Genomic DNA, 12,569 nt, shown 5'->3' with positions numbered 1-12,569 from the left:
CAATAGATGGTCCAGTCCACTTTATTGGCTTCTGCATTTAAACCAGCTCCACCCTCAGCCTCCTCTTTCAGCCAAACCAGGAAGGACTGGAGCGGAGGTCAGGTAACTGAGAAAGAGCAGAAATATAATCAATATAACATACCTATATAAAATAACAAACAATGCAAAGCAAAGTCTATGCCACCATTTGGGCTATAGTTTAGTGCTGTCATGCATTACAGGTAACCTCAAAATATCAAATTAGTTAACTTATGATCACAGAAACTTTAAAGCATAACGTAAACATAAGACAAAAGACCAAATGAATATTACCTAAGTGTCTCAGTTGTGTGGTTGCATGCACCCATCACACACTCCCCCCCTTCAGCAGTGAGCTGGAACAGCGAGAGAGATAGTCCGCTGTGCAGTTGTTCCTGCCTGCGATATGCTGAATGGTAAAACGGAATGGCTGCATCGCAAGGTACCATCTGGTAATTCGTCCATTCGTATCCTTCATTTTCTCCAACCACTGGAGCGCCTTGTGGTCAGTTTCCAGTGTAAATTCCCGGCCTAGGAGGTAATACTTGAGGGAATCAAGTGCCCACTTGATTGCTAAAGCCTCCTTTTCCACCGTCGAGTATCTCGTCTCTCTTGGGAACATTTTACGGCTAATGAAAGCCACTGGGTGTCGCTCATTGGGTGGTCCCTGTAGAAGAACAGCCCCCAGACCCCTGTCAGAAGCATCAGTTTGAAGAATAAAAGGTTTCTCAAAATCTGGGGTATACAAGACTGGAGTCTTACTGAGGGATTGCCTGATGTCCTGGAAAGCTGCCTCAGCCTCCTCCGTCCACTGAATCTGGTTAGGGCACCTAGAACCTGTTAGATCAGTGAGGGGAGACGCCCTGGCAGAGAAATGAGGGATAAATCTGTGGTAGAACCCTGCCATGCCAAGAAATGATCTAAGTTGTTTCCTTGTCTGTGGCAAACTGCAGGATTCAATGGCGCTGATTTTGCTCACTTGTGGTTTTATCACCCCATTACCTATGACAAATCCCAGGTATTCAGTTTCAGCCTTGGCAAAAACACATTTTGCCGAATTAGCAGTCAGCCCAGCTTCTCTGAGACGCTCTAGTACCTTTTCTAGATGTTTGAGGTGCTCCTCCCAGGTTTGGCTGTAAATCACAATATCGTCCAGATATGCTGCCGCGAACTCTGACAAACCACACAGTACCCGATCCATCAGCCTCTGAAAGGTTGCAGGGGCTCCATGCAAACCAAAAGGCAGGACTGTGAATTGGAATAGCCCCCATGGTGTCCGGAAGGCAGTCAGTTCCCTTGAGCGCTGAGTAAGTGGCACCTGCCAATAGCCTTTGCAGAGATCTAGAGTCGTCAGGTACTGGGCTTTCCCAAGTCGCTCAATCAGATCATCAACCCTAGGTGTAGGGTATGAATCGAACTTTGAGATGGCATTCAAGTACTTGAAATCAATACAAAACCGCAGGCTACTATCCTTCTTTGGGACCAAAACCACTGGGTTGCACCACTCGCTCTTAGATGGTTCAATGATCCCTAGAGACAACATTAAATCCACCTCCTTCCTCAAAGATGTTAACAGCCGCTCTGGAATCCTATAACTCATACGTCTCACAGACGCTCCATCCTTTAATATAATGTCATGTTCAATAACATCCGTCCCCCCAGGATTCTCCTGAAACACCCCAGAGCTGCATAACTCTTTCACCTGAAGCTGTTTTTCTTCTGAAAGGTGATTAAGGTCCACCTGCTGGAGCACCCCTGAAGGAAGATACTGCTCCTCTACCTCTTCCTCCTCATGAATCTCCCTTATCAAAAGAACTTCTGCTCTCTTTGGCCTCTCCACCCACTCCTTCAGGAGATTTACATGCAAAACTCTACTGGAGCGAGAGTGACCCGGAGTTGCCAGCCGATAGGTGGTTTCTGCTGAATCTGAAAAGGTCCCTGCCATTTAGCTAACAGCTTACGGTCATCACTCGGAAGGAGTACAAGTACCTTTTGTCCAGGTTCAAATGACCTCTCCCGAGCTGACCGATCATACCAGACCTTCTGATGTTGCTGGGCAGCTCCCATATGAGCTTGGGCTAGCTCAGTCATCTTCTCAAGTCGCTCCCTCATCTGTATAACATATGAGATGACATTAGTAGCCCCTGCCCCACTTCGGTCACCCTCCCACATTTCTTTCAGCAAAGAGAGGGGCCCCCTTACTTCGTGACCATATAACAGTTCAAAAGGTGAGAAGCCAGTAGAAGCTTGGGGTACTTCTCTATACGCAAAGAGCAGATAAGGCAGCCACTGATCCCAGTCAGTACCAGTGTCATTCACAAACTTGCGCAACATCTGCTTCAGGGTCTGGTTAAAGCGCTCCGTCAGGCCATCCGTTTGAGGATGGTATGGAGTAGTCCTTAGCCCTTTGATGCCAAGAAGCTGGTGGACCTGCTTTAATAAAGTTGACATAAAATTAGTCCCACGGTCTGTCAGGATCTCACGAGGGAATCCCACCCTTGAGAAAAATTGCACCAGACAAAAAGCCACAGACTTGGCCTTTACAGATTTCAGAGGAAAAACTTCAGGGTACTTTGTGGCATAATCAGTTATTACCAGCATGTAACGGTTCCCTGCCCTGCTTTTCTCAACAGGTCCGACAACATCCATCCCCAACCGTTCAAATGGGGTGCTAATAACTGGCAAAGGCTGAAGTGGAGCCCTGGAGCGGGTTTTGATGGAAGTCTTTTGGCACTGAGGGCAGCTTTTACAAAATTGGGCCACGTCAGCACGCAGGCCCGGCCAGTGGAAATACTTCCTAATGCGAGCCATGGTTTTATGCTTCCCTAAATGTCCTGCCCACGGCACAGAGTGCCCCAAATTCAGTACCACCTCCCTGACTCCACTAGGAACCATCAGCTGTACCTGTGATCTTTGCCGGCGATAAAGAATGCCATCTTTCAGAAAAAATTCCTCACTGCTGTTAATATCTGGTTCCATCTCATGTCCTTGTTTTTTGGCTTTCTGAAAAAAGGGTGCTAATACTGGATCATTGTGTTGCATCTCAGTGATATTAGCTGGGACTTTAAAGTCCAAAGGCATCTCAGGTTCACAGACGGGAGATGCTTTCACAATAGTATGATGAAACTTCTCTCGCCTCCTCTCCCTGCGGGACTTGCGCAATTTCCCGGGTGCCGTCTCTAATTCTGCCTCATAAAATGGCAGAGCACTAAGGGTCTGAGTGGCATCTGCTGGCTTCCTAGCTTGAGCCCTAGTTACTGCAACATTGCATGTGTGGCTATAATCCAAAAGGTCAAACAGCACAGGTAGATCTCGGCCTAATATAACAGGGAATGGCAAATTATCCGCAACCCCAATATTCAGGAGATAAACCTGTCCTTGCACCTTGATGTATAGATCCGCTGTTGGATAAGGCTTTTCATCTCCATGAACACAACAAACAGGAATCGTTTCAGTCATATTAATACTATTTAAGGGGACAAACTGTCTGTGTACAAGAGTCTGTGTACTACCTGTATCAATTAGTGCCTTTAATGTATCACCATTAATCTCAACTGATGTCATCTTTAACCCTCTGTCTAATTTTATCTCAGAGTTATCATGGCTTCGGGGCACAAAGCACATTTGGGTTAATTTAGCTGAGTTTTCAGGGCACATGGGCTTTGTATGACCTTCCATACCACAAAGATAGCATACCAAGGTTTTGGCCGGGGACTTCAAAGACCCATCGGGTGAATGGCTATATGAAGCCCTACTCACATTGGCAGCTCGTCTCTGCGGGAGTGATTTCCGGCTGTCCTTCGTTTTCCAAGTCATAAAGCTCCAAGGCTGTCCCTTTTTCCGTGCCGCCACAAAAACATCAGCCAGCTTTGCAGCCTCTGCAGCAGAGGGTGGATTATGCTCTTTTATCCACACCTGCAACTCAGGAGATAGCATTCGTAAATATTGCTCAAGAATGATGATTTCCCCAATGTCCTGAACGGTTTTATCTTCAGGGTGGACCCATTTTACATAAAGCTCCTTCAGCCGTGCATACAACTCTTTAGGGCTTTCTGCAGGGTTTACATCAAGAGATCGAAATCTCTGCCTATAGGTCTCAGGATTGATATCATGTTTATAAAGAATAGCTGCCTTAACCTTATCATAATCCAAAGAATCATCAACATCCATATGTACATATGCACCTCTTGCTTTGCCCGTAAGCAGCGGTACAAGGTGAAAAACCCAATCATGTCTCCGCCACCGACAGGCCAGTGCAATGCGTTCGAAGGTAATCAAAAAATGTTCAATATCATCCTCGTTGGTAAGTTTTTGCAACTTAGGCTCCAGAAAATGGGACTGACCTGATAAACCAGTAGCTGATATACTAGGACCAGCTTGAGGAACAATGTCGTCATCTAGAGATTCTGGATCAGGTGATTCAGCTGCCTGACCTTCAGGCACTGGAGAAGTGCGGGCTTGTACTTCTACCTGTAACAACTGAAACTGGTGTTGAAGTGCTTTAAAATGTTCTTCTTGCTTTGCACTTTCCTCCTTCTGTTTAACCTCTCTGGCCTCCTGCTGCCCCATATGTGAACGGAGAAGAGAGATCAGATCCGATATCGTTGGTTCCCTACCTCGGCCCTCAGTGCTGTCTACCCCTCCAGAAGTTCCATTCTCCTCCTGTTCTCCATCGACTTGTCCTTCTGAGCCCATTTGCTGGCTTGGTACATCTCCTCGGACTGCTCTCGCACTCCGTGCTCCTCTGCATGGTTTGATAAGGAATGGGGGGGAAAGAGAAAAAAAAACAAAAAAAACCTGTGCCTTTTTTGTGTGTGTATTATTTCTTTTACACTGGCTGAATCCCACTGCTGCCACCAATTGTCATGATCCAAGCCGCCAGGAACACACAGGCACAAATGTAATCTTCAAAAAAAAGGGTTTTATTATACCCCAAAAAGGACAAAATGATTACAAAAATTCAAAATAACAAAAAATAAAGTTTGTAAGAACCAAGTGGGCCCATAAAAGAGGTTACCTTAACAGACCGCTACTCAAAAATCACTTAACAAAAACATAACTCAAACTGACCTGCCCAAATGAGAAACAGCTCCAGTTATATAGCAAATGAATAAACCATTATATAAACCAAAGGTGAAAACTAAAGGGATAACAGATAACCATCATTCAAGAAGAACCCCATTCCCCCTGCATGATCACAATAGATGGTCCAGTCCACTTTATTGGCTTCTGCATTTAAACCAGCTCCACCCTCAGCCTCCTCTTTCAGCCAAACCAGGAAGGACTGGAGCGGAGGTCAGGTAACTGAGAAAGAGCAGAAATATAATCAATATAACATACCTATATAAAATAACAAACAATGCAAAGCAAAGTCTATGCTAGTGATGGGCAGATGAAGCTTCGTGAAGCACTGAAGCTTTTCATCCAATTGGTTCACCCCAGCGCAAAGCTTCTTGAAGCTTCATTTGCTCTAGTAGGACACCTACTGGACGTAAAAATAATAGCTGGCATGAATTTGAAGAGTGTGGCCTTTTGCACACAGCCTGTAAATGTCAACAACAAAAGGAGTGTGTAAAACATGTATATTGTAGTGATGGCAGTATACTGTGTATATTTATACTGGCAGTATGGAAAATGATTATTTGGAAATGCTTAAAATGCAAATGATCATTTACTGTGAGGTGAGGTGTGGTTGGGGTGTGGACAGTGGTTGTGCGGTTGTAACGTTGAGGTATGGACAGCTACACAGTCCTGCCTGTTCACATTTTATTCTGTAAAAACTAAATTTTCACTGCTTTTATGACCTTTTTAGTGGGGAGAACATAGCTAGGATTTAATGATTTAACAAATCTTTTAAATCCTTTGTCCTCCACAATGCTAAATGGCTGGGAGTCCTCAATCACCATGCTAACCAGGTCTTCATCTATTTGAGATTGTTCTCCTGAGGAAAGACAATAAAGACAAAGCACAAATATAAATATCACACATGTAACTTATTACAGTTGTATAATATTGTTATATCATTTAGTAACCTTACTGCATCCTATATTATCATGGCATTTGATGGCTCACCTGGTCTTGCTCCACAATCGGTGTTCCCCTTATTCTCATGCAAAGCTCTGTAGTGCCTAAGCATGGATGAGGTGTTGCTGTTATATCCCAGCTCCCTGGCACATAGCAAACACTTCACCTTGTACAAAAGTCAAGACAGCTTAACATAAATTGTATGGCAGCATCAGTATTATGAAAATACATCTTCTGTAGAAATTTACATACCTTGTTGGGAGGAATAAAATCACAATGTTCCCACACAGGGGAGGACATCCTCCTCTTCTTAGCTGGCTCCATTCTCTCCTGACTTTCTCTCCTCACTCTCATAAACCTCCAAACTGTCTCCAAACTCTCACTAACCGCAACTCTCCATCAAACACCTACATTTTTAATGAAGTCTGAGGGTTTATATCGCTGTCATATCTCGCGGCAAAGTTCGAACCACTTCATGAACCAGTCACGTGGTACAGCCGGGCAGCGAGGCTTCGGACGTCATCATTTTCAGCTCCTCCCATAAATGAAGCAAGCCTCGATACGCGCATCGCGGAAACGCCCCCTCAATTACCCGACACACGCTCCGAAGCCTCGATACAGAACGTCACATCACTACAGGTAACCTCAAAACGTCAAATTAGTTAACTTATGATCACAGAAACTTTAAAGCATAACGTAAACATAAGACAAAAGACCAAATGAATATTACTAAGTGTCTCAGTTGTGTGGTTGCATGCACCCATCACAGTGACCATCACAGTTTTACACACCTGTTCTGTATGACTTTGTCTCAGGTTTGCGGTGATATCCAGCACTCTGAGCTGATGGCAGATCTGGTCAGTCCACAGTAGCTTCAACCACTAAATTATCTCTAACACATCACCAAACCAAAGTCTTCCAGCTAAGAGTACATCAAAGGTGAAAAGCGAGCCTAGAATGTCATCATTTCTGCTCTCCTCTTTCTTCTTCTTCTACTTCTGGACCGCACACATCTGTCGCTGCCCTACTCAGGTCGATCTAATGAAAATCAGCCAGAAATAATAATCAGAAATCCAAATGTAGAATTTATAGTTCCCCATTGATGCAATTTGGTTATTAAATTTAAGAAGCAGTCTGTAATGCTCACCCCAGCATACTTGAATCAGATCATCAAAGCATGCTGAACACTTTCTACCATTCCACATGTGCATTTTCTATCCAGGTACTCAACAGCACCAAACCATAATTGTGAATCCATGGCTTTGATCTGGTGAAAATCACCCTACCCCTACTGTTCATCTTTACACACAACAGATGGTGTTTCTGTATCTTAATATATGACTGAATGAAAAGTAATGACAACCGTTATTTTCAATCTTCCATTGCTTCTACCTGTTGTTTCTCTGTATTATTGTCGGATCTTTACCTTCAAATAAAGTGCCTTCAATATAAACTGCCTCGAGGTAACTTGTTGTAATTTGGTGTTTTATTAAGAAAATTGAACTATTGTGGCAGAAAAGTTGGATGCAAACCAAGACTAAAAGTCCTCAGGCAGGAGTCATAGCTGGGCTTTAGCATCTGGGTCACCCACTTTACCCAGGGAGCTAAACCAGCATCTCCAACAGGTGATTTGTTTGTCTGGCAGTTTCAGGCTGGGAAAGCTTGTTAAACTTTAACAAAACATTATTTGGCACCAACGTGAATGATTTGGGTCATGTTTATCACGTCTGAGTCAGGGAGCAAAGGTCACCTCCTTTATGCAGGATTTCACCTTATGCCAACAGGGGAAAAAAATCACGAGTTCTTAAACAGGCTGTAGGTCATGTTACTACACACATTTCAATATGTAAGCATTTCATCATGTTTTAGAGTCTCAAAGTTATTTCAGCCTCATCTTCACATATTTTCACAAATATTCACATTATCTCCGAGATCCAGTTGTGAAATTTTTTCCCTCAGTGTAACCGATTGCAACACAACAAATGACTGACCAGTGATTAGTGTTTTACAGTGATTACGACAGAAAGCCTGTTTCTGCCACTGCTGCCAAGCATTTGCTCTTTTCAGCTTGTTCAATTGTGGAGGTTTTTACATTCTTTACCTTACAATATAAAGCACCTTGAGGCAACTGTTGTTTTTTGGCACTATATATAAATATAAATGAATTGAACTGGTAGCAACTTTATGAATGAGAAAATGAAAACAAGTGTCAGTCAGCTGGTTCATGTCCAGCAGGTGGGGAGGAATCAGTGAGTCTGTTACTCCAGTTACTTACTGAGAGGTAAAGTTAAAGAAAACGAGTTTCCTTCATCTCACTAAACCTGCCCACTAAACATGACCCTGAATGAACCCATATGTAAAAGACTGTAGGTTTTAAGCAGGCTCAGGTAATGGCAACACAATAGATGAGGAAAGTGGGGGAACTCTGACGACATCTAGTGGACATCTTGAAGATGACGGGTCTGAACAGAGAGCAATGCAGGTCTGTGGAGAAGATTGCAGCACACTGTGAAATATGAACTATGAATAATATCTACATCTGTAATGATGTAATCAAAATAGGCTCCATGTAGTTCAAGTTCTGTTACTGTACTTATGAAGCAAACTGCACACACAGAGTTGGCAAACATTGAGTTTACTTGCATTTAGGCAAAATGATATAAACACTTATCATGAGCCAATATAGCACATTTAACTGCTTTTATTTAGCAGGGATTACACAATACACAAAATTAGTCACAAAAAATTTAATCAAATCTTGCAACATGTTGCTAAGAAGAACCAGGACAACCAGGTCAAAGCCATGCTGAAGTATAACCTTCATTAACATAAATCACAAAGAAAACATATTTAAATAAAAATTGTATACTTGTCTTGAACTTTTTTTAAATCTTTAGTCCTGTGTATCAAAACTTATTTATTGGCTGATAAAAAGGAATCACATCATGGTTGTTACAAGGAACAAGTGATGAAAAACTCATTTTCATGTTTGTTTTCTTCTATACTGAAGAAGAAATACAAGTTTCTGTGGTAAATATTAAAAGAGCATCCATGTTCAATAAATATTTGTGTCACCTTTAAAGACCAATAAAAAAATATCAAACTTAGAGAAACATAAAGTCAGGGCTGGAACAAACAACATAGAGTGCCCTTCACTGCTGTGGACAGGAAATGTACCGTGACTTGGAGCATGAGGTCATTTTCTACCTCGGGTGCTGCAGTGATTTGGTTTGTCACTCAGGTGGATCCTTAGATGAAAATTCAGTCCTGATTTCCAACTGAATCTTTCCCCACAGGAGCTACAAATATATGGTTTCTCACCTGTGTGGATCCTTCTGTGACTTTTCATAGTCGACAAGTCTCTAAACTCTTTCCTACAGACGTTGCAAGAATACGCTTTCTCACCGGTGTGGATTCTCACGTGACTTTCAAATCCTGATTTCCAAATGAATCTTTTCCCACAGGTGATGCAAAAATATGGCTTCTCGCCTGTGTGGATCCTTACGTGAGTTTCCAATCCTGATTTCCAAATGAATCTTTTCCCACAGGTGCTACAAGAATGTGGCTTCTCACTTGTGTGAACTCTCATGTGTCTCGTCAGGTTGGATTTACACTGAAAAGTTTTTCCACAAGTGTCACAGCTTACAGATTTTTTACTTGTATCAGTTTCACTCCGAGACTTATCTGTTCGGTTTTTGTGACGTCTCCTTTTCTTCAGCTCCGCATTTCTAGTTGATCCCGAGTCCACATGCTGGTTTTCTTCCTGTTCCTCAAGCTCTGGTTCAGGAAAGTTAAGAGCAAGGAGCTGGTCATCGTTTGGTTCTGATTCACTGAGGTCACTTTCCTCAAAACTAGAAGTCACCATAAAACTATTGATCTCCTGCTTCAGTACAATCTCCTCCAGCTCCTGACTGGTGCAGAGTTCCTCCTGTTCCTCTTTAATCTGTGGAGGATCTGGGTCCTCCTGGTCCAGACTTGAGTTCCTCTCCTGCTGATTGGCGACAAACTCCTCCTCCTTACAGGCAGTTTGCTGGTGGAGGTCTAAACGAACAATAAAAAAAATGTAATTATAGAAAAACACTTCTGAGAAGATAAAGTTTTAGTTAAAGTCTGTAATGAGGGCATGTTGCTCACATTTGCAGGTGAAATTAAAAGTGTGTAAAAATGAAGTTATTTGTGCACTCTGATGCAAATGAGAACTTGAGTTCTGACATTTTTCAGCAACATTAAGAGTAAAAAAAACCTTTCAAACAAAAAAGAACTCACTTATTACTGACTGACTGATGATCTATTTTGGAGTTGATCTCGAAACTGATCTACATCTTGATATTTTTCAAAATAATCTTCACTATTGGGGGTGGCTGTAGCTCAGGCGGTAGAGCAGATCATCTACTGATCGGTTCGATTCCCGGCTTCACCTAGTCTGCATTTCAAATATCCTTGGGCAAGATACTAACTCCAAGTTGCCTCAAGTTGCTCTTTGATCTGTGGAATGTGTGTCTGAATGTTGGTAGAAAGCACTAAGAAAAATGTGCTTGTGCGAATGGGAGTGAGTGGGTGAATGCACAAGTTTTGTAAAGCGCTTTGAGTGCTCAAGATTGAGTAGAAAAGCGCTATATAAGAACCAGTCCATTTAAAACTCCCTGTCATGTTTTCACGAATACACATTAAATAGATCTGACTGATACAAACTGTAGGTTTGATATTAATGTTAACACTTCAGAAAAGCCATTACAGTTTTACCGCTGGTCTGTAAATCTTTCTCAGGTTTCCAGATGTTATGCAGCTGTCTGAGCCGCTCTTCCCCGCTCCAGACGACGATGCCTTCATCCTCGTGTTTCACTACAAGCTGTTCTCCCTCTTGACTGATGCAGAGTTCCTCCTGTTCCTCTTTGATCTGTGGGGGATCTGTGTCCTCCTGGTCCAGATTGAAGTTCCTCTCCTGCTTCCAGACCTGCTGGCCAGCCAGATCTTCCTCCTCCTTACACTTCATGTTGATGTGGGACTTGAGGAACAAAGTAAAAAGAAAAAGATTAGACAGGTAAAGGTGCAGCCTCAGTCAGCAGGGCTGTACACTGTGAGCATGTTGCTCACATATGTGAGAGAGGTTTGTACAAATGTTTCAGAAGCACCATGTGACTCCCTCTCTTTGTTGGAAAGTCTTATTAATTCACTTTATAACTATTACTTTGAAGATAAATTTCTACCATCACAAAAATATTATGACCTCTTTAAAAACAAACAACGGCAACTACATGACTTAAATTCCATGTTTAGATGAAGGTAATGGTCAATGCCTTTTGACAGGGGAAAAACCTCCACACAGAAGAATCTTACTTGGCTGAATCATAAATTATTCACCATGATTAAAACTGCAGATGAGCAATAATCTGCATTTTATTTTAGCCAAAGAGGAATGTTTCTGTTTGTCTGTGATCTGACTTTTTCTGCTGGGTCCAAATTTCATTTTATCCTGTGTAAGTTTGTTTCTCTTCCTGTTAACTAGCAAAGTCAAAATCACCTTGATTCATTTAACTTTAATTCAATTATAAATGTAATCATTTTATTGAACAATTAATTTCATTTCAATGAAAAACAATTACTTAAAAGAAAGAGATTAAGTTGGAGAGAGACATGTGGCCATCTTTTAGTGAGTTAGACCCTGATTAAGGGCTATTTTTAAAAGTAAAGCCCATCTCTCAAAGTCCCTGCCGGCCTGCCTCCACCTCGGGAAGTCTGTGGGTGCAGACGGAGGTGAGGAGCACCACAGGCGGCAGAGAACTGTCTGTAGCCCCGGAGTGAGGCGTCGTGAACCGAAGCAGACAGCGAACTGTGGCACAGTGCAGAAAACCGAAGCTTTCCCTCCCTGTTTGGTTTTGATGTGTCTCATGAAAGTCTATTGTTAAAAGTTGACCTTTAAAAAAAACGGACGCACTTGTTTGATTAGCTGCTCTCTGATTTTAGCCTGTTAGCTTACAGACTGAGCTCAGATCGTTCCTGTGTTAGTTCATTGAGAACATCACAGTTTTACATACCTGCTGCGTGACTTCATCTCGGGTCTCCGGCTGATATACAGCAGTCTGAGCCAGTGGCGGATCTCATCATCCTGGACGACTGTTTTTAATGTTTTTAACCACGGAGATTTCTTCTGCATCATCAGTCTCTCATTGTTAAACTCTCCCAGAAACTGAAGACAGTTGTGCCATTTCCGCGCTTCTTCTTCTTCTATTGAGTAGACGGCAGACTACACATGTCCAAGGGTAATACTGTCCTCCTCAGGCCATTGGCATCAAGTCAAAGCCTTAAAGTCTGGTACTTTGCGCATGGTCATTTTTTACGAACAGCAGAATCACAAGACAAAGCGTGCCAATGTTTATACTTTTCACTGTGACTGCCAAATAGATGAAAAAGTAGATGTTAAAAAACAACTTATAGTTTTGTCATTGGGCTGGTAGAAAGCTATGAGTTTCTGTCCCTTTGTCTGACCTTAGAGACTTATTTTAAAAGGAAACATTACAATCCTTTAA

General features: G+C 42.4%; 2 protein-coding genes across 2 annotated transcripts; both read right to left on the bottom strand.

The window, feature by feature from the left end:
- Positions 1–323: 323 nt before the first annotated feature.
- Positions 324–5,480, bottom strand: LOC146552976 (uncharacterized). Its single transcript, XM_085255541.1, has 3 exons — positions 3,778–5,480; positions 781–881; positions 324–685 (listed from the first exon to the last, which is right to left on the bottom strand). The coding sequence occupies exons 1-2, from the start codon at positions 4,711–4,713 to the stop codon at positions 864–866; spliced, it is 954 nt and encodes a 317-aa protein (XP_085111667.1). The 5' UTR covers positions 4,714–5,480; the 3' UTR covers positions 324–685; positions 781–863.
- Positions 5,481–8,661: 3,181 nt separating this feature from the next.
- Positions 8,662–11,043, bottom strand: LOC146552975 (uncharacterized). The gene is made up of 2 exons (XM_085255584.1): positions 10,786–11,043; positions 8,662–10,083 (listed from the first exon to the last, which is right to left on the bottom strand). The coding sequence occupies exons 1-2, from the start codon at positions 11,033–11,035 to the stop codon at positions 9,239–9,241; spliced, it is 1,095 nt and encodes a 364-aa protein (XP_085111710.1). The 5' UTR covers positions 11,036–11,043; the 3' UTR covers positions 8,662–9,238.
- Positions 11,044–12,569: the final 1,526 nt, after the last annotated feature.

Source organism: Mchenga conophoros, linkage group LG18 (assembly GCF_057382185.1).
Source record: "Mchenga conophoros isolate Kocher_MC1m ecotype Shallow Benthic linkage group LG18, M_conophoros_male_GT1.1, whole genome shotgun sequence".
Lineage (NCBI taxonomy): Eukaryota > Metazoa > Chordata > Actinopteri > Cichliformes > Cichlidae > Mchenga > Mchenga conophoros.
Note: the sequence above shows the minus strand (reverse complement) of the source record. Positions and strands in the feature narration are given on the sequence as shown.

What these genes read in the sequence shown, in the direction of transcription:
- LOC146552976 (XM_085255541.1), bottom strand. Translation starts at nt 4,713, where the DNA reads ATGGGCTCAGAAGGACAAGTCGATGGAGAACAGGAGGAGAATGGAACT.
- LOC146552975 (XM_085255584.1), bottom strand. Translation starts at nt 11,035, where the DNA reads ATGAAGTGTAAGGAGGAGGAAGATCTGGCTGGCCAGCAGGTCTGGAAG. An exon ending in GAAAGATTTACAGACCAGCG is followed by an intron (nt 10,084 to 10,785) that starts GTAAAACTGTAA and finishes TTGTTCGTTTAG; the next exon opens with ACCTCCACCAGCAAACTGCC.